This window comes from Monodelphis domestica, chromosome 1 (genome assembly GCF_027887165.1).
Source record: "Monodelphis domestica isolate mMonDom1 chromosome 1, mMonDom1.pri, whole genome shotgun sequence".
In the NCBI taxonomy this organism is placed as follows: Eukaryota; Metazoa; Chordata; class Mammalia; order Didelphimorphia; family Didelphidae; genus Monodelphis; species Monodelphis domestica.
In genome coordinates this window covers 335,158,563-335,178,967 of record NC_077227.1, presented here as the reverse complement: position 1 = coordinate 335,178,967, position 20,405 = coordinate 335,158,563, and the positions used below count along the sequence as shown (strand labels likewise).

At 38.4% G+C, this 20,405-nt stretch overlaps 1 protein-coding gene across 3 annotated transcripts in view; it reads right to left on the bottom strand.

The window, feature by feature from the left end:
- Positions 1-19,724, bottom strand: part of LOC100024653 (thyroxine-binding globulin-like) — a 30,004-nt gene extending 10,280 nt beyond the window's left edge. Inside the window, exons 1-2 of one of the 3 annotated variants that reach the window (XM_001375816.4) lie at positions 19,663-19,724; positions 1,339-1,989 (exon numbers count right to left, since the gene is read on the bottom strand). In XM_001375816.4, the coding sequence (XP_001375853.2) occupies positions 1,339-1,972 (634 nt within the window). In that variant the 5' untranslated portion in view covers positions 1,973-1,989; positions 19,663-19,724. Of the gene's footprint in view, positions 1-1,338; positions 1,990-2,922; positions 3,146-19,662 lie in introns of those variants that run through there. The other 2 variants (XM_007473637.3, XM_056811324.1) reach the window with 2 other exon arrangements.
- Positions 19,725-20,405: the final 681 nt, after the last annotated feature.

Here is a 20,405-nt window from a genome sequence, read left to right as displayed (position 1 = left end):
ATACTCTTACCTCCTTAGATTTTTGTGACACCCTATTTTAATTTTTGGACATTCCTGATTAATCCTTCTAAGCCAGCTTTTCAGTACTAGTATTCATTTTCAGGCTTGAAGCATATATGAAACACTGGGCTCCAGGAACTGATTTGTTTAAAACCACATAGTACATATATGTCAGAGGTGGTGCTTGTACAGAACAGTTTCTGATTCTAAGGCCAGTTGTCTATTGGCTCTCAACTATGCCATACCTACTTTACAACAATCAATCACCACAATGCAAGGAGGAGAAATTTAAGGGCTTATTATAAAAGGTTTTACTGGATTATTTAATAATAGGGTCACCAGGAATTTTAATTAATTCCAAGAGATTTATTTAACAATTTATTTACAAAATATAGAAAGACTGAAAGTAAGAAAATGAGAGAGAGGAGACGGTAAGATATCCTAAGCACTAAGTATTTTGCTCTGAACTCTAACTCAAAAACAGGTAGGGGAATTTAATCCTTAGCTGAAGAGGCCTTGGCCCTGGTAGCTGAGGATCTGGGGATGCAGGGAGCCTCTCTCAAGAGGATAGGTCTCTCCTGAGGCTAGTCTCTTCAGATAATCCAGGAAAGGAGTCAGCTCTTTCACTCACCACTTGTCAGTCCAAAGGATTTAAGGATAGTCTCACCAAGTCTAAGGTCTCGGGTCCAGTCAGAATATTCTTCATCAGCTTCCAACTCGAACTCAGAAGAATGAGAGCACTCAGAAGTCCCAAACACAAAGAATCCCTCTCACAGGAAGTTGTAACTCCTTTTAAAGACACTTCTTTACATCACTTCTTGTGCCTTCCTCTACTTTACGTAGACAAATCATAGTCTAAAGCTTTGCTTAGGACTGCCCAGAGGGCAGTTAGTTGATTCTGATTCATCACCTACTATTGCACATGTGGGTTACAGACCTCCCCCACTCAATTGTGAGTGGGGTTTTTACACTTTTGATGATTAAATCTAAAAATGGGCATGGAGAGTTAATTTAATCTTCAGAATCACAATACTTAAGGAGTAGACATTTTAAAAATAATACTTTATATTTTGCAAAGCTATTTCCTTATAACTCTGATGAAGTTCAAGTATTATTTATCATCTGTATTTTTCCAGAACATTGGTTTTGATGTGGAAGGAACATTAGAAGCAACCTAGTTCAACTCCAACATTTTACAGATGAGAAACTAAGACTAGTATTTTTCTAATTTCATACAACCAAGATCGGCACTCTTTCCACTATACTATGATATCTCTTTAAAAAAAAAAGTAGGAAATGAAACTTGAAATCTAAAAGTATCAATGTAAAAGTCCTTACCTTTAAAGAAAATATAGTTCACTAGAATCATATAAATATTTGGTAGAAGATCTTTAATCAGATCTACAATTTTTCCTTTGGTCTTCTTCTTCACATAGCTATTGATCTTCTGTTCAGCTGCTGAAACATTTGAGAAGTCAATAGAGAAAGTCTCTGATTCATATAGCTTCTGGACATCAGTTGTGAAATGGGAAATAATTTTCCCCTGCTTTTGAATGAAGAGAGCATTTCCTATCTTTAATTCAAGTTCCTTGTTAGGGAGATTCAAGGTGTGGATAAGGTGATGGAAACCTTGGTGAATTTCCTTCTCTTGCATCTCTGTGAGATTGAAGCCCAAGGACTCTAGGATCTGAGTCTGTGTGTCTGATCGGGCCCCAAGGGACATCATTGCCAAGGCTGAGGAAATACTCACTGGAGAGAAGAAAATATTCCTCCCAGTGTTCTCTGAAGCCAGCTTTCTATATAAGTTGAATGCAAAGTCAGCATTATTGGTGGACATCTTATAGAAGGTTGAGTTCTTTGGGGGAGAATGGTTGATCTCATTACCTTTACCTTCATGCTGAGGACCAGGAAAACAATGAACAGTAGTATAAAGCCCAACAGCCAAGAAAAATATGTAGAAGAAAGATGGCATTTTGGAAGGAAATGTATCTGCAGGGGATGAAAGAACAGGAAAGAGATTATCTGATTGTCATTAGAAGTAAATCATTGATTCAATGAAATCCAATAAGCCCTTATTAAGTGATCATTATGTCCAAAGTTTTGCTCTTGGGCTCAGAAAAGAAAGAGGAGAAAAAAACCACAGTTCTTACTCCATAAGGAGTTGACAATGTAATGGAAGGGCAGGACTTTATTATCTGGCCTTGTGGTTTCCTCTTGATAGATTCACAGTCTATAGTGAAGAATAAGGATTCAGAGGATAAACGGGAGAAGTGGTGTTGTTCGTATGTGCAGCTGGGGAGGGCACTTATACATAGTTTGATCTGTTACATGGCCCTCTATTTCCCCCCCTCCCCCAAAAGAAAAACAGAAGGGAAGAAAGAAAGCTCTCCAGTGGTTAATTGCTGAAATTTCACTATTGCTAATCCATTCATTTGGGTGAAGCATTGGTTTCCCTAAATAAAAGTATCTCAGTTCCTAACACCCATATGAATGACAGGGTCACTGATTCATCACATTTCATAAAATTTTAGAGCAAGAGGAAACCTACAGATCATCTAGTTAAAGCCCCTTATTTTCTTGAGAAGGAAACTAAGACCTACATTGAGAAATTTACTGAAGATCATAAACCAGTTCATGGCAGAGCTGATCCTAGAACCTGAGACTAGAGATCCCCGACATGACTATAATTTTTTTCCTTCCAGCCAGGATGGAGCAAGGAGGAAATGTTGGGCATCTGAAGGGAATGAGAGTAAAAGATTTTGAAAGGGGAAGGAAGTTTGTAGATGAAAGAAATCAGGAGGGACATTTTGAAAGAAAATCCTATTTCACATGTTAGCTTAAAGTAAGTTCTGATTCATTTGTCAATAATTCTAGGTATATTGAGTCTTCCTCCCATAGATACAAATCAAAATCCCTCAGTACCTTGCTAGATGGTCTTCATTTAGATGTTGTCATCCCAAATCACCCTTACCTGGTGCCCAGCCCTCTGGTGATGAGTGTCTCTGCAGACACACATTTTGTTGCTGGACTTGTCCTACAAACCATTCCATCTTTATTGTAGCTGCTAGAGCTCATGTTTCTTTTAGCACCAGAGAGCCCAGTTTTACTCTCAGAATAAAATGGAGTATCTGAGGATGACATTCATGCAAGAACAGAACTAAATAGAATGCCAGAGCTGGTAGGGATCTTAGAATACAGAATGCAACAGTGGTAAAGGGACTTAAGAGGTGATTCGTTGTACTACCCACATTTTACAATTATGGAAACTAAATGCTCAATGTCACAGAACTAAGTAGTGGATGAGTGAGATCTAGAACCTAGGTTGATCCATTTTCAACTCATTGCTTTCTTCATGTAAGAGGGACCCATTAGAGTGTATTTTCCTTGATACCTAATTAGAACTCTCAGGACTGAATCCCATGACTGAAGTGTTTGCTTGGGCACAAAGGACTTCATCGTCAGTCTCAGTAATAGAAAAGAAATGGTAGACATTTGAAATGGTACTATGCAGGAATTAAGTAGGGGTGGTATGTTCCTGAGACTTTGCAAGGAAAGGTACTCCTTATTTCTCATGAATGGAGAACTGACAAGAATCATTTGATGATAAGTTGAGAAATGAGTGCCATCACATTTACCAGATTCCAGAGAATTGAGAAGGAAACCCGGAAATTGAAGTCCTCATGGATTCAGCAAGCTGTTTCTAGTGGCAGATAGGAGAATCTTTGCTATGTTATGTTTTCTGAGTCAGTCATTGAACTCAGAGAAGCCATTAAAGAATTATTCTTCCTTCACTCATTCTGGTTTTCCAGAAAGCCTGTCCTCTTACCTTAAATCAGTAGTTTCCAAACATGACAATGATGTTTCAGCCCTATTTTCCCCAAAGACTCCTTTACAATTTAAGACCATCTACACAAATAGTTTTCTTAGCTTGTATTTTATTTAAAAAATGAAATAATGTATTATAATTTTTAACAGAAATTATTCAAACATACAATTAATTTATAAGCATATAAGTAATGGTAAGATCCTTAACAATCTTTGCATTTTTAACTTATAAAACTAATACTGATAATGATATTATTAATGTGATAGGTAGATGAGCTTGCACAAATTTTGAGAAAACATTGTGTCAGTGATATTATTATTCAATTCTTGTCATCATTAATTAAGATTGATATTTTGTCTTTGTTATTTATATAGCAGAAAACCTGGATTCATACAAATAAAATATTTCAAATTTTAGTAAGGTTGATATTGCTTTTTTAATAACAGAGAACCATATTTATATAGTTTGTCAAAAAACATTGACACCTTCTGTTTAAATGTGAACCCACCTCATTGCCCATCTGTATTGTGTGTCTCTGATAAATATTTTAATTGATAAATAAGTTCTATAGGTTGTCCATCCATTTGTATGCTGTAATTTTGGTAATAACCATTCTGTATCCAGTTGGGTTTTTTTTGTGTGGATAGTTAGAGCAAACTCTTTTAAATGATTGCTGATTTCTTTCAGGAGGTTATGTGATGTTTTGGTACTTGATGATGTTATCTGCAAATGGGAATAACTGGACAACCTTTGCACACACAAGGAATTCCTCAATTACACTCTCCTATCAGATTAGCAATCTCTTTTTTGAGTATTATTTTCCCTTTCTTATAGCTCATGTGGTGCTTATGATTAGAGGGTTGTTGAACAAGGTTATTTTTGTTGCTACATTCTTCATGGAATCTAAATTGATTTAAGAATACAGATAGACATTCTTTGTTGGAAGAAAACCTTTAAAGGACACATTGTGCTCTCCTGAACCAAATGCTTTTTAGTAATCAGTAAATAAGTACAATGGGATCTTGTATTATTCACATGTTTTAGTTAGTTTTGTAATGGTAAAGATATGTCTTCCATGGAATATCTCTTGTGAAAACTTTTCCATTCCCTCCAATACCCTCATGAAGGATGCTCTCAGTGTAGAGGTAGGTGATTTAAAAGATAATTCATATAGCTGAGAAAGTAGGAATACATAGTAAATGTTGGATAACTCTGTTGACTGTTTTGATATTAATATTGACATTTTTTCTACACCTTTGTTATCTTCCCCTTAATTAGGTTCCTAGTAAATCAGATGCTCAGTGCAATTTTGTCACATCTATGAAGAAATATCCTTGGTGAACACTTGATCTGATCCGTTTACTTTTTCCATTTTTATTCTCTTTAATACCATCTCTGCATCCTCTATTAGTACATGTAAGACTCTGCTAAGAAGTCCAAGTGAGGATATTCTATTGTCCTTGACTAACCCTAACCCCTATAACTGGCACCCAAAACAGCTTTTGGACCACAGACCTCTGCCTAGGTAAGTTCCCAATTTTCCCCTCAAAGTATACACCCCTCAAAGCTGGATGATCACAGTATCCCCCTCAGAGATCCATGGCCTCCTGTTAGCAGAGAACAGTTGAAGAGGGTGGGTAATTCAGACCAAAGAACTTTTGAAAAGCTTAAAAAGGATCATGGGTCACTGTGAATCAAAAGAAAGTTATTTACTGCAATAATAAAGCACACTCTTCTTAAAAGAGGGGTGAAAGTGAGCAAAGTTCAGGTAACCAAATTCTTAGATTTTATTCAGATTTGCAGTCCGTGGTTCCCTGATGAAGGTACAATTGATTTACACACTTGGGAATGCATTGGACTTGATTTAAAAGTGTACTATAATGACAATGGACCAGAACAGGTCCCTGCAGAAACCTTTTTCCTTTGGTCTCTCTTTAGAGATGCTTTAGACCCAACCCATTAGGCTATCTGCCTTGGGCAGACTCTCCCCAACCTGTCTGCCACAGAAAAAACACCTCTATTGTCTGGGAAACAAATCCAAGGCCAAAGTCTTTAGAATTGCAGAATCAGGACACAGCTCAGTAGAGGGAGAGAGCAGAGACACTGATATCTCCTCAGAAGAGGAAGATTTGTTAGAAAGTCAGGCTACCAAATACAAAAACCCGGACTGGGAATTTCCTGTTTAGCCCAGACCACCTCCGACAGCCCCTCCTCCTTCTAAGCATTCCTATTCACCCAAAGGAGGAAGAAGTCAGTAGAGAGGAATGCAGCTACTCATGCTTCCATGTTGTGTGAGTTTTCGAGGAGCAGTGGACAATGCCCATAGAGAAGGAGATTTCTCTTTCTGTCTCCAGGTAATCTACTTAGGAGAGGAATCAGAGGAAGAGGAACCTAGATGGGAACCACTCCCATATAAAATGCTTAAGGAGATTAAAATAGCCTGTGTCTCATATGGTCCCACTTCACCATTCACTTTAACTTTGGTAGAGACCTTAGCAGGGAAGTGGATGACTCCAGGAGACTAGATGCAAGCGGCTAAAGCATGCCTTACTGGAGGGAACTATCTTCCATGGAAAGCTGAGTATGATGAGTTGGCAAAGAAAGAGGCAGCCCATAATAAGAAAAGGGGTAACACAATCACTAAATAGATGCTAATGGGTGAGGAGGAATGGATTAATTACTCTGACCAAGTCAAACTACCAAAGAAAGCTCTGTATCAGGTTACTACCTGTGCTTTGGAAGCCTGGAGAAAAATCCCAGTCTCTAAAGGACAGACTTCTGGGCTAGCTATTAAGCAAGGCTCTGAGGAAAAATATGCAGACTTTATGGACAGATTAATTCAACAAGTAAAACATACAATTTTACAAGAGGATGCCACAAATGTAATAATCCACCAATTAGCATATGAAAATGCCAATTCCATTTGTCAGAGCATGCTTCAAAGTGTAAAAAGAACAGGAAGCATCAGTGAGTTTGTAAAAGCCTGTGAAGATTTCACTCCATCTTATGTTCAGGGCATGGCTATTGCTGCAGCCCTGCAAGGCAAAACATATACTGAAATGAGAAGAAAACCAAAAACAGGGAAAGAATGCTTTAAATGTGGAAAATTCGGACACTTTAGCAGAGATTGCCCAGAAAATAACAGAAACCCACAGCTGACAACTGGCCTCCCCAGAACTTGGTGTGGGTGGTGCCAGAAGAGATTTTATTGGTTGAAGGGCTGTTGGTCAAAATACCACCTCCATGGTCACCTCCTCCTTAGTAGGACCCTCAGAATTGCAGCAGGGAAACTGGAGAAGGGGCTGCCCCAGGCCCCGCAAAACAAAGAGGCAGGTGTTGGATTCAGCCAGAAAAATCCTTTTTGCCCACAGCAATCAGCTCCCTATTCTGAGCAACTCTGGGGAGCGCAGGATTGGATCTCTGTTCAAGCACCAATCTCATATTAACCCCTGCTCATTCCCATGGGAGTGAAGGGTCCCCTACTCAAAGGGACAATGGGGCTCATTATGGGTAGGAACTCTCTCTCTTTTCAGGGAGTGATAGTGATTCCAGGGATTATAGACTCAGACTTCCTATGTGAGATTCAGGTGATAGTACAACCCCCACCTAGAACTGTAAATATATTGAAAGGACAAAGAATTGCACAATTAATCCTTCTTCCCTATGTTCAATCTGAAAACCCCATCCTTAAACCAACCAGAGGACAGGGAGGATTTGGATCCTCTAATTGCACATTTTGGGTTCAGGAAATAAAAAATTCCAGATCCATGAAAGATAGTAAAGTTAATCATAAAAACATTAGAGGATTACTGGACACAGGAGCAGACTTGAGCTCTACATCTGAGAAAGACTGGCCTTAAGTTTGGCCCATTAAAGACACCCCCTCCAATCTAATAGGCATTGGATAGGCCACTAATGTTACTCAAAGTTCTCAGATCTTAACCTGGTTGGATGGAAAACTGTCAGGACAATTCTGCCCATATGTGGTTCCTTCTCTCCCTCTAACTATATGGGGAAGAGATGTCTTGTCACAAATGAAAGTCTCTCTAGTCACATCTAATGAGGAGAGCCATACCCCCCTTGAGGAAGGACCTTTGGTTTTTTCATAGGGGCTACTGTCAGAATAACTGCTGATCCCATAATTTGGAAAAATGATGAGCCTGTATGGATTGATCAATAGCCCCTCCCAAAAGAGAAACTATAGGCTCTAGAGAAGTTAGTTCAAACACAATTGAAATTAGGGCACATAGAACCAAGCCCATGGAATATACCTGGTTTTTGTTATCAAGAAAAAATCATGCAAGTGGAGACTATTGCAGGACCTAAGGGCAGTGAATAACACCATGGGGAGCCTCCAGCCAGGGCTCCTCTCCCCTGTAATCATCTCCAAAGGATATGAGATCATAGAAATTGATTTGCAGGATTGCTCCTCCTAGGATCCTAGCTCCTCAGGATAGTCAGATTTGCATTTAGTGTACTCTCATTGAATTTGAAAAGGCCCTACAAGCAATTCAAATGACTAGTGTTGCCCCAGGAGTCCAAAAATTCTAGGACATTATGCCAAAAGTGTTTTGATCTAGCCCTAAACCTGTGAGGATGCAATTCCCAGAAGCTTACATTATTCATTATATGGAAGACATTCTGCTGGCTCAACCTGAGGGTGCTAAGCTGCATGAGATCATGGCCAGCACTATTAAAGCTTTATCAAAGTATGGGTTAAAAATTGCACCTGATAAAATTCAAACAACTTCCCATCCAATACTTGGGCCATATTATTGAAAAAGCCAATGAAATCTCTCACCACACCTTACAATTAAGAACTGACCATCTCAAAATTTAAATGACTTTCAAAAACTATTAGGAGACATAAACTGGGTTCTTCCCTTTTTAAAAGTCACCACTGCAGATCTCAAACCCCTGTTTGAAATTCTAAAAGGAAATTCCTCCCTCACCTCCCCTTGAGCTCTCACAGAGGAGGGGAAGAAACCTTTAGCTCTGGTAAACCAAGCAATTATCAACCAAATTCTCTCTTGCTTAGATTACAGCCAGCCTTGGACATTATTAATACTTCCAAGTATATACACTTCCACTGGGTGTTTGTACAAAATACCCCTCTCAAGTGGCTGCATTTACCAAACTCTACTCAGAAAGTTCTTTCCTCATATGTCATGCTAATTTATGAATTGATTTTAAAAGACCACAAGAGGAGCAAAGAACTTTTTGGTGCAAATCCCTCCTCCATCATTACGCCTCTAAATGCTGCATAAATTCATGATCTTTATTGCTATTCAACTCATTGGCAGGTTTCTGTAGCAGGTTATGCTGGGACCATTGGTTATCACATTCCTTCTAACCCTCTCTTGCAGTTCTTAAAAAGACAAGCAATCATCTTTCCTTCCTGGTCACCCCGATCCACTCCCTTAACCCCCCTGCAGCTATTGTTTATACAGATGGATCCTCTAATGGAAAACTGTTACAGTCATAAATAACCAGCCATTTGCCCAACATACAGAGTGTGTAGCAGTTACTTTTGCCTTTCAGAGACTAGTCAATATACCTTTTAACCTGTATTCTGATTCTCAGTATGTGGTCAAACTTTTCCCTCACATTGAAACAGCTAATTTACCTTCATCCAAAAGCTCTATCTTTCCACTCCTATCAGAGCTCCAGAAGTTGATCCAAGCCTGAGGCACCCCTTTCTACATTGGGTATGTCAGGGCCCATTCATCATTACCAGGCCCTATTCACGAGGGCAACCACCTTGCTGACAGCCTAACCCAGGCAGGCTTTACAGCTATAGAGGATGCTGAGGCCAGCCACAAAATACACCACCAGAATGCCTCTGCACTGTAAAACTTAAATTAGTCTCTAGTAATAGAAATATTATATTTTAAGAGGTTTATTAAGGATTATTAGAAATCAAGGAATAAAGAAGATACAAAATAATAAATCATGTGCCCATGGCTGATTAGCCCATTCAGAACCCCCGCACTTAGCTTACTTAGTACATCATTGCAATGGAAGAGCAGAGCATAGAAGAGCATGGAAGAGACCCAGGTAGGCGCTACTGCCAGTTTAAATACTAATTGTGATCTCGCCCAGGTGGAGACTCAGGTGAGATTATGGGGGATTTTGGGAAATACCAAGGACTTCTGGGGATTGAAGTCTGGGGTTCAAAATCTCCATTTTTACAGCACTACATCACCAATTTCATATAACCAGAGAAGCAGCTAGGACTATTGTTTGTAATTGTCCACATTGTCCTTGACATCTTCATTCTCCTAGCTATGGTGCTAACCCCAGAGGCCTCCGACCAAATCACCTTTGGCAGATGGACGTGACACATGTCCCCTCCTTTGGCCATTTATCTTATGTACATGTCTCAATAGATACATTTTCTCATGTAATTATAGCCACAGCACACACAGGTGAAGCATATAAGGATGTGTCTCTGCATTTTTTACATGCTTCACATATCTAGGTATGCCAAAAGCAATAAAAACAGACAATGGACCTGCACATCTCCAAAGCCTTTGCAAAACTTTGTGCCACTTTTCAAATTTCTCACTCCACAGGAATCCCCTACAACCCCCTGTGACAAGCAATCATAGAACGGGCATACCAAACACTCAAAGCACAAATTGATAAATTACAGGACGGTGATTTCTCACATTTTTCTCCCCACCACATTCTAACTCATGCTATGTTTGTAATTAATCCTTTAAAACCTCAACAGTGAAGAATTGTCTCCAATGGATAAACATTGAAATTCAGATAAAGCCTCTCCAAAACCTTTAGTAAAATGGAAAGATGTATTATCAGGTGTGTGGAAAGGTCCAGATCTGCTGCTAATGAGCAGACGAGGCTCTGCTTTTGTTTTTCCACAGAATTTGGACTCACCTATCTGGATCCCTGATCAGCTCATTCGACCATATGTCCAGCCAGCTGCCAAAGCTTCCCAGCCTGCCTCCCTCCCCCACATCGTAGCAGAGCTTCTTCATCATCTATGGACCCCACCTCCACCTGACCCCGTCAACAAGCGGATCCAACCTGTAGGCCAACTATCTCTACATCCATATGCATTCAGGTCTCTTTGTCCATGTCTTGCTGTCTTGCTGCTTTGACCCTCAAGGCAGGTCCTCCATTGTGGGGGCAACTGAAAGCCCTCTCACAACAAGCTACAGATGTAGTTAAGAAACATAACCCGGAACCAACTCCAAACATGGTTTTTGTTGCTCTGCTCGCGATTCTTGCCTGTCAGGTAAAGCCAGTTTCTGCTAACCCTCACTGGGCTTACTTCCCCAGAACCTCCCATTCTTCACCCTGCCACATGGTTCAATGATTTACAGGTATACACCAATGATTCTGAATTTCTTGGGGGTCCCACAGATAATTATATACTGCACAAGTCTTCTCTTAATTTTACATACTCAGGATTATCCCATATACCACCTTTATGCTTTACCATTGAGCCTGACCCAACTTCAGGCTGACTGGCAATAGATTTTCTTTCATGTCTCTCTTACTCTTCCAGCAAAGATAACAAGAGACTTGTGTGGCTACTCCAAATGTTATCCCCTGTTTTCTTGATAGATACATTTTCTGTTCAGTCAATTCCTGAACATCCCCCTGAAAGTATCCCCGAGTGTAAACAACTCTCAGACAAATATTGGCAACAAATGGACGAGGACCATGGTTATTCCCCTTGGAGAGAGTGTGAATTCCCCAATAAGGGTGTCTAATATCCCATAATTAATAACTCATTCCACATCTTTGATTGATCTTATGATTTTATCTTTACTAGGGTGCCAATACTCCGTCAGTATAATGCTGGGTAGCTCTCACCCCTTTTGGTCTTTTTTTTTAAAACCCCTAGTCTTACATTACTTATTTCTCTTTATGGAGATTGATTGTTTCACTTCATCCTGTTGTTTTGTTGAGACCCAATAACAAGGAAGACTTCAGATATCTCCACGCATGTGTTAGATCTCCCCATGCTTTGCTTATTCAAACAAACAACAGTTTCTCCTCCTTACAATGTGAATCTCCCACAACTTTTAAGATTTCTTGTTCAGGATGTATTTTGACAAACTGTATTGATCCATCTATTTCTGCAACCACTGTTGCACCATTGTTAAACAACCATCATTTATTATGCTGCCTGTGAATTTGACAACTGATTGGCATGCCTTACAACTAATTTCTAACAACTTAAGCTGTCCTAAACGTTTTATTGCAGCCTTAATTCTGGGTATAACTGCTCTTATTTCAGTAATCGCATCCTTGGCTGCATCCACTAGTACTCTTGTTCAAACAGTCCACACTGTACAACATGTAAATAATTTTTCTAAGAATGTTTCACTTGCCCTCTTAACCCAAGAACACATAGATAAGGGGTTAGAGACTCATTTAAATGTCTTATAAGAAGTCATCTTTTATATTGGCAGTTACTGTAGCAGCCCACTCCTAACTAGGGGCAAGGGGAACAGTCAGTCTTGGGCATGCTCAGTAGTGCTCATGGCTGGGAAGGCCTCTGACCCTTGACCCCAGCTTCTCCCAGGTTAGGCGGGAAAACAGGTTTCTTTGTTCTCACCTGGTTAAGAGAAACCACACCTATGCCTTGTCATTAACCAATGAGAATCATCCCTATGTACTGTGTATATTTGCATATCAAAAACTATATCTAGCCCAGCAGGCTCCGCCTTCTCTCTCTCTGCCCTCGCTCTCTGCCCTCTGCTCTCTGCTCTCTTCTCTCTGCGCTCTGCGCTCCTTCTCTTTCAGGCTACCTGATGGCTGTCCTTGCAGGAGCTTGGCCTCTGGCCAAGCTCCATCTTTAATCTTTCTCTCTCCCCCTTTCCTTTATATACCATGCTTTTGCCTCAATAAACGACTTCTCTTTGCATACCATGTGAGAGCTGTCCGTACCTTCTTTCTCTCTTCCCCGTTCCTTCTCTCTCTCCCCCTTCCCCTCTCAGGGGTTGTAAGGGGCTGGTCCCCGGCAAGTTACAGAATATTAACTTGATATTTAAATCAAAGGGTCATGCTGAGTACAAATGGATTTGTGTTTTTCCCCTTCCTTATAATAAATCAGATATTCCTAGGGAGAATATACAACAATACATCTTTGGAATTTGGCACCACTCAGAATTCTCTATTGACCTGAAAACACTGCATAAACAAATTATGAATATTAGCCATTCCAGTACTTCCCTTTATTCAGCCTCATCTATTGCAAATTCATTTTATGACAGTGTTTCTTCCTATGTATCCCATAACAGTCTCATTCACACCATTATTGGCTGTAGATTTGCTCTTGTCTTATTTATTCTCATTCTTGTTTGCTTTCCAATTATCATCTGGCACCTAGGATCCACCATACATTAAGTCCAAATTGAGATGAAGTCATTTACTTTAAAAAAACAAAAAGGGAGGAGATGCCAGAGGCCATCATACCCCACTGGTTGACAAGGTCACGGTCCAAGGAAGGAAGGTTAGCAAAGCAGACCCCAGAATGAGAGCCCCACACTGATCCCCCTCTGTGACTTCTCTCTTTAAATTTTCCCCATGAATGATTATTATTCTCTCCCCAATACAGGAGAAATAATATGAAAGCAAATACTTATAGGATCAATAAATATATACCCTACTTTAAGTTCCCTAGGTTATTACCCCAAAAGATTGCAGTTACAGAATTAAAGACCAAAGATTACTGCCCATGACCTCTCCTTTCTCAAGCACAAGACATGCTCCAAGGTCCTACAATAAACACTGGCCAAAAGCTTGAGTACTATAATGAATCTTTTCCTACAGTTACCACACTCCAATGAATTTGTTGGAACAGAAGCCAAGCAGCATTACTAGGTACTTCAAAGTAATACAAGAAAAACAGAACTTGTAAATTGAGGACAACCCCAAAATTGGTCTGCTTTAAGTCCTCACACCTGGATATGAAGATGTTTTGTTGTTCATCTACAAAGCAATTATGATGGATAGTGAAAGCTGTAGAAACTTAGTAAATGATCACAGAATTCTTTGTTGTAGTAATAACACAAGAGTGTTGTTTAGGTGATTTGATAATATCCAATCAAATTGTAGAATGTCACATATGCAGAAGATTATAATAGGGAGATACTTGACATGCTGTCTATTGATTGTCCTAGATGACTAATGGATAAAAGGTTTTCCTACCCTCCTCCCTTAATGCCTCCCATTTCCTCCCACTTCTCAAGCCTCAGCTTCCCCTCCCCCTTCTCCTTCAATTCACTCAGTGTGAACTGTGAGATTTAGAGAAGATATTCTTTTCTCTCTTTTCTCAAGTAAGGGTTTATTGGGGAAGACAAGACAAGGGTAGAGGATAAGGTAAGAGGGATAAGTTTCCCTATTCTCTACAGGGAGTTTTGGATATTGGGGAAATGATCCTCTCAGCAGGCCAAGGGGTACTAACCTACAAATGGCTTTATTCACATTAATCATATCTATCACAGAGTATTGTAGAAACTTAGAAAATGATCACAGAATTCTTTGTTGTAGTGATATCACAAGAGTGTTGTTTAGGTGATTTGATAATATCCAATCAAATTGTAGAATGTCACATACGCTGAAGATTGATTGTGTGTCAAAGAAGCCTATATACCAAAAACCTATATACCAAAAAAACCTATATAATAAATGAACCACAATAATATGGCAGAGCACTGTGTGTGATTGTGATGCTTTCATACGTGGGTCGAATGCATGGTGTGTCTCATCTCCTTATTCTGACCATGACATCACATCTGGGCAGAGGGACTTTGGATCCTCAGAGGGGCCACTATACGGACCCCTATATTTAGGTTCTTTGGACTTCCTTGCAATGGCATTTGTATTTGTTTTTGTTCCTAAGAAATTAGCCTTCAAAGTTTCAAGAGGACATTTTTATAATGAAGTGGAATTGCTTCATCTTTATTATTATTGTTTTAAAAATGGAAATTTCTTTTATCTCAAACACCCTTTCCATAAAAGACAGCATGTTTTGTAACAACTGTTTCTATATCGTTGCACAGTTTTCTAAGAACCTTCCCTTTAGTGGATTGTTTTAAAACATTAAAAATAAAGTTGTTTACTCTTGTGAAAATTTGAAAAAATATATGAAGACTCTCATTCATATTTTTAATATAAATTATTGTCTATGAAACCTATAAGATGTCCAAATTGCATTAGTAATCATGCTCTTATACCTGTGTTATTTCTGACATCAATTAAGATCTGTGAAGAGTCCAATATAACTCTACCATATTATGCCATTTTCATTTTTGGACTATATCAATTATATAGTTAATTTATCTTGATGTGACATTATTATTCAAGGGTTTACAAAGAAACATATCTTCCTTAACATTACTTTGAACAACATGACATAAATATGCAATCAGATTTGTGCAGCTTTAACTAAATTTCTTGCTATATCCACTGACAAAGCAAAATAGGAAAATTTTAGTTTTTAAAATAAATGCATTAATATGTCTCCAGACCAATTTTTAAGGACAATTTTTTCTCTGCACTGCATTGTTTTCTAGAGGAATTAGTAAAAAAAAAAGTCTTATGTACAATTTGCCAGTTATCATCTTGGTTATACCAATAGTTGCAAATAATACTAATGTTTATCTTACTGAATGCATATTTTTACAATTAACCTTTTTGAATGAATTTTATGAAAATTATTTCATGTCATAGACATGACATTTTAAAAAGTGTATCAATTAAAGCATCTATTTTTCTCTGGAAAAATCTTTTCTCATCAATATATTTTACTCAGACTTTTAAAAGAGGACTTTTCAGTGAATTAGGCTTCATGATCATTGAAGCTAATTCATGTATGAACAAAGTAAAAACAGTGGTGCTTTCTTTCCATCAATAAGGGCCCTTTTGACTCTTAATTAAGTAATAAACAATACTTTTAGGACTTGTGGTTTGATATTTTTTAAACTTTAGGTATCGGTGTATCTTTTATTTAAAATGTCTTAGAAAGATCATTTGGGTTAATGTGCAGAGAATCAATTAGGGAAGGAAAAAGCTTGAAGCAAAAAGACCAAATGGGTTATTGAAATAATTCAGAGAAGAGGCACTGAGGGCTTGAACTAGGGTATGAACTATGTGGATGAAAAAAAATTATGAAAGAGATATAGAGAAATCAATGAATAGATTTGGCAACAGATTAACTATATGGGGTGAGAGAGAAAGAGGAGTTAAATAATACAGTGAAGCTATAAACCTGGGGACTGGAAAGATGATGGTACTCTTAATAAAAATAGGAATGTTTAGAAGAGGAATGTATTTGGGGGGGAGGAATGACTTTTGTTTTGGGTATATTGAGCTTTAGAGGTGTATGGTGATATCCATATCAAATTGTATAACATGATGAGAAAATGGAGTTCAGGAAAAGAGATTAAGACTGGGAAAATAGATCTGGAAATTATCTGCATAGAAATCATAACAGGATTCGTGGAAGTGGGTGTGGTTCCAAGCCAGTGTAGATAGAAAAGAGATGAGTGCCATGGAGGAGTAGTCAACCATAAAGACTAAGTCATTGGACAAGTAGGAGAAAATAAGAGAGAACAGTGCTATAAAAATTCACCCTGGAGAGTCTTTAGACACTCATCAGTATTAAATGTAATAGCAGTAAAGGAGGATGAGGTTTGAGAAGAAACATTTGGAGACAATAGAGTCAATTTAGAGAGAACAGTTTCATTAGAATGATGAGGTAGGGATTCAGGTTTCAGGGGATTTAGAAGAGAATAAATGAGTAGAGACACCAGGTATTTTTATACTTTTACAAAAGTATAACAAATGCTTTTATAAAATTTTGCCTGAGAAAAGGAGGGACAAAGAATGATATTGATCTGGGATGGTAGGATCTACTAAGGTTTTATTTTTATGTAAAAGATTTAGCTATATCCATAAGCCACTGGGAAGAGAAGTTTATTGAGAGAGTGAAGATTAGAAAAGGAATGGGGATGAGGATGGGGTTATTCTGCAGTAGAAAACTGGAGAAGTTGAGATCAATTAGGCACATAGAGTGGTTAGTCTTGTTGAAGATAAGGTCACTTCCTTATCTGAAATTAGACTGTATGAAGTCAAAGGCTTCAGGAAGAGGGGATTGGGAAAGAGAAGTCTTAGTATATATCTTTCTTTTAAAAAAATTATGAGTCTAGGGCTTCAAGTGAAGGAGTGAGGGTAAAGATTACTTTTGGAGATTTGAGAAGAAAACAGATTTGGTTCAGTCCTTCTAGAGAGTTGGATAGAAAATGACTCATAGAAGAGATAAAGGATTTCCTCTTAATAGTGAAAGCCCATTTGAGATTTTTATATTCTGTACCATCATGGATACAATCAACATAGTTGTGAGACTTCTTTCATCTCTGTTCAGTAAGGTATGAGTTGGAAAGTAGGAGGTAGATGGTGGAAAAATACAGCATTAGTGGTGTTGGTTAAGTGTAGGCGGTGATAGGAGAAGGTATAAAGGGAATTAAGAGTAGAATGTAGAATTCAATAGACTTACTACAGGGATGATATTGGGAAAGGAGAGTAATCAAAGCAGGGACAAAGCCTAGTTAGATGCATTAAAAAATCATAGGATTACACATTTTATATTTGGAAGCAACTTTATCAATCTTATAATGTTAATGATAACAATTCACATTGCTATTGTGTCTTAAGGTTTCTATAGCTTTTTCTCAAAACAATCATGTAAGATAGGTTTATATTAATGATAAGGATAAAATGATTAGTCTCTTGGATTTAGTGACTTCTTACTTCAACCCCCATCATTTTCCAGAAGGAAACTGAGGTTAAAGGATACACAACTACTTAGTAGCAGAACTGGAAATAGAATACCTCTTGTCACACTTAACCTTTTTTGTGTTTTGGATCCCTTTAACAGATGGGGTAAGTCTCTGGGTCCCTTCTTAGCATCTTATTTTTAAATTAAAGCATAAAACATAAAACAAGATTATAAAAGAATTTGTAATCCTATGATTTTTTAATGCATCTAACTACCATGTTTTTCATCAGTATCTCACCAAGTGTAGCCATCTAATTGTTGTTGCATATTTTAAATGTATTTTGGGTTTATGTCTGCTTTACCTATTGATTCAGTTGTGGGGAATCTTTCCTCACAGTTTTCTTCTCCTTCTCTGTGGGCAGGTTTGTCTTTAGACAGCCTTAGACTAAGATTCCTAGAGGTTAAGCACTGGTTCTGGCTTACTCCGTACAACATCATATATAATAACTACATTTCCATAGGGTGAGATGAAGGGACTTCCTGTTAATCAATGATCTCTTTTTTATCCCTGCTTAATGGGAACTGGAATGTTTCCCAAGGAATTTGTCACTCTATAAACCAGACAAGTAGTGTCTGATCCCAGATTCTGCTTCTTCCATGAAAATTTTTTGGGATAATATGATCTTTCCCCTTTCAGGCAAAAAGACTTATTATCTCTGCAATTCTATTTGATTTAGCACTTGAACACGTGTTGTACTGAGCTGCTTAGTAACTGCTATCTGTCTGTTCTCTCTGAAGATTTTAAACTACAGTACTTGAAAGATTTTTATCTGAGTTTGTGTCCTGCCTCTCCAGCCAGAGGCAAGGGCTATGCATTGATTAAGTAATGCCTTAGTATTGAATGAATAAATCTTCCCCTTAAAGCCATCATCACCTCTTATTCCTCAGCCATCTCTATTGAAGGAAATTATACAACCTGTATTGAGAATGTTCTCCAAAATCTCACTGGCCCTTGCATTATAAAATGCCTTCCTAATGCTTAACTTGAATATCTCCGGATTCAACTTTGGACCACTTTTTGTCCTGACTGAGGAGGAGGCTGCTCCATTGACAAAAATCCATGTCCAGCCTCCAGTCTTAGCCCTATCATTGAATCAGGGCAAGCGAATTTCCTTCCTGGGTTTTGGTTGACATAGAAAATAGTTTCCAGTTGTCACACTCTATGTTTTAGAGTCCAATAGCCCATGTTTAGTATATTTAGTCCCTTATGACTTTATCACTGAGAGCAGACTCTTCTCTCTCCCTCCTTCTATGTTCAGCACGTCGCTTTGTACATATTAGGTACTTAAGAAGTATTTGTTTAAATCTATATCATTAAATTTTATGCTTTGAGTCCTTCTAGTTCTGGCATTTGATGTTTTAAGACCATTTCTAGACTAACAGTGGTATTTTAAATTCCTTTCTTGTTTTTAACAGTTTATGATCTGAATTCTACCATTCTATGCTCTAAGGTTCTTTGTGGCTCTGACATTCTTTTTTAGAGTCTTTAACTCTATGTAGAGTGGGATAGAGACACCAAGAAAAGACATTTGCATTTCTTTTTTTTTTCTACAAAAATGACCCCTTTGCATAGTTACAGGACACATTTGGGCACTGGGCACCTGACATACAACAGAATCATCCATCTGTCAGGCAGTTGTGTTTTCTTTGGCAACATCCACTGCCAATGATGATGTAAAAGAAAGGCTGTATGCCCCAGGAGACAAGGGTCTCTCTCATAGCACTCTTCTCTCTCTTTCCCTCATTTTTGAAGTTTGGGGTCCTTCTTTTTTAAAAGGTAATTCTCCAGTGCCATCAGGGCAATGTTCAGAAACTGCCATCTTAGAGTAAGACATACCTACAAGACTGGCAGAGAACAACTGGTCACTGAACAAACTCGGTTTCCTGCCAGAGACAAGCCTTTGGCGGACTGGTGGGGCTGAAATGCTATGAAATCTTAGAGAGAAAGGACAGGGGCTGAATTCCATGGAGCCCTATCTAAGGACTACAACACATCTGAAGAGAAATGGGTACTTACAGCACCTCCCCAAGCAGCCTCCTCAAGTCCCCAGGAAAATGTGTTCTTTCCTCACTTATACCAGGAGATATATTGTGAAACAAGAGTTGTCCTGGTTATACATTAACATGAGCAACACAGATCTCCCTTTTAAGAGATGATTTAAATATATCAAAGCAAAGAGCACTGAAATGATAAGTGATGGAACTTTGGCTAGTCCACTTAGCTGCAGCTTCTGTTCATGATAATTACAAGAATGATGATAGCTAGCATTTTTTAGTTTTGTAAAGCTCTTCACAATTATTGTCTCATTTGATCCTCTGGGATCACAGCCTTGGGAGGCAGCCATCTGTTCCCTCCTGAGCCTTCTCCTCCCCAAGTGTTATGGTTATACTCAGCTTGCAGAGAAGAAAACTAATAATGAGATGTTGAGTAACTTGGCCAGGGCCACACAATTACATTTCCAAGGCAAGATTTGAACTTGTCTTCTTAACTTCACCACTCTATCTGCTACTCATCATTTTAGAGTTAGAATGAACCTTGAAATCACCAAATGATAGACATTGACTGGAATGTAGGAGTTATTTAGAAAAAAGTGGATCACTTAATAGTTAAGAAACTAAAGCCCAAGCTCACATATGGAGGAGTCTGGACTGGAACTCAGCTCTCTGAATTCCCAAGGTAGTATCCACCACTCAACTCTTGTATTTTTATTAATTAAAATGAAACTCAAGTCCCAAATTAAAGAGAAATCTAACAATTCA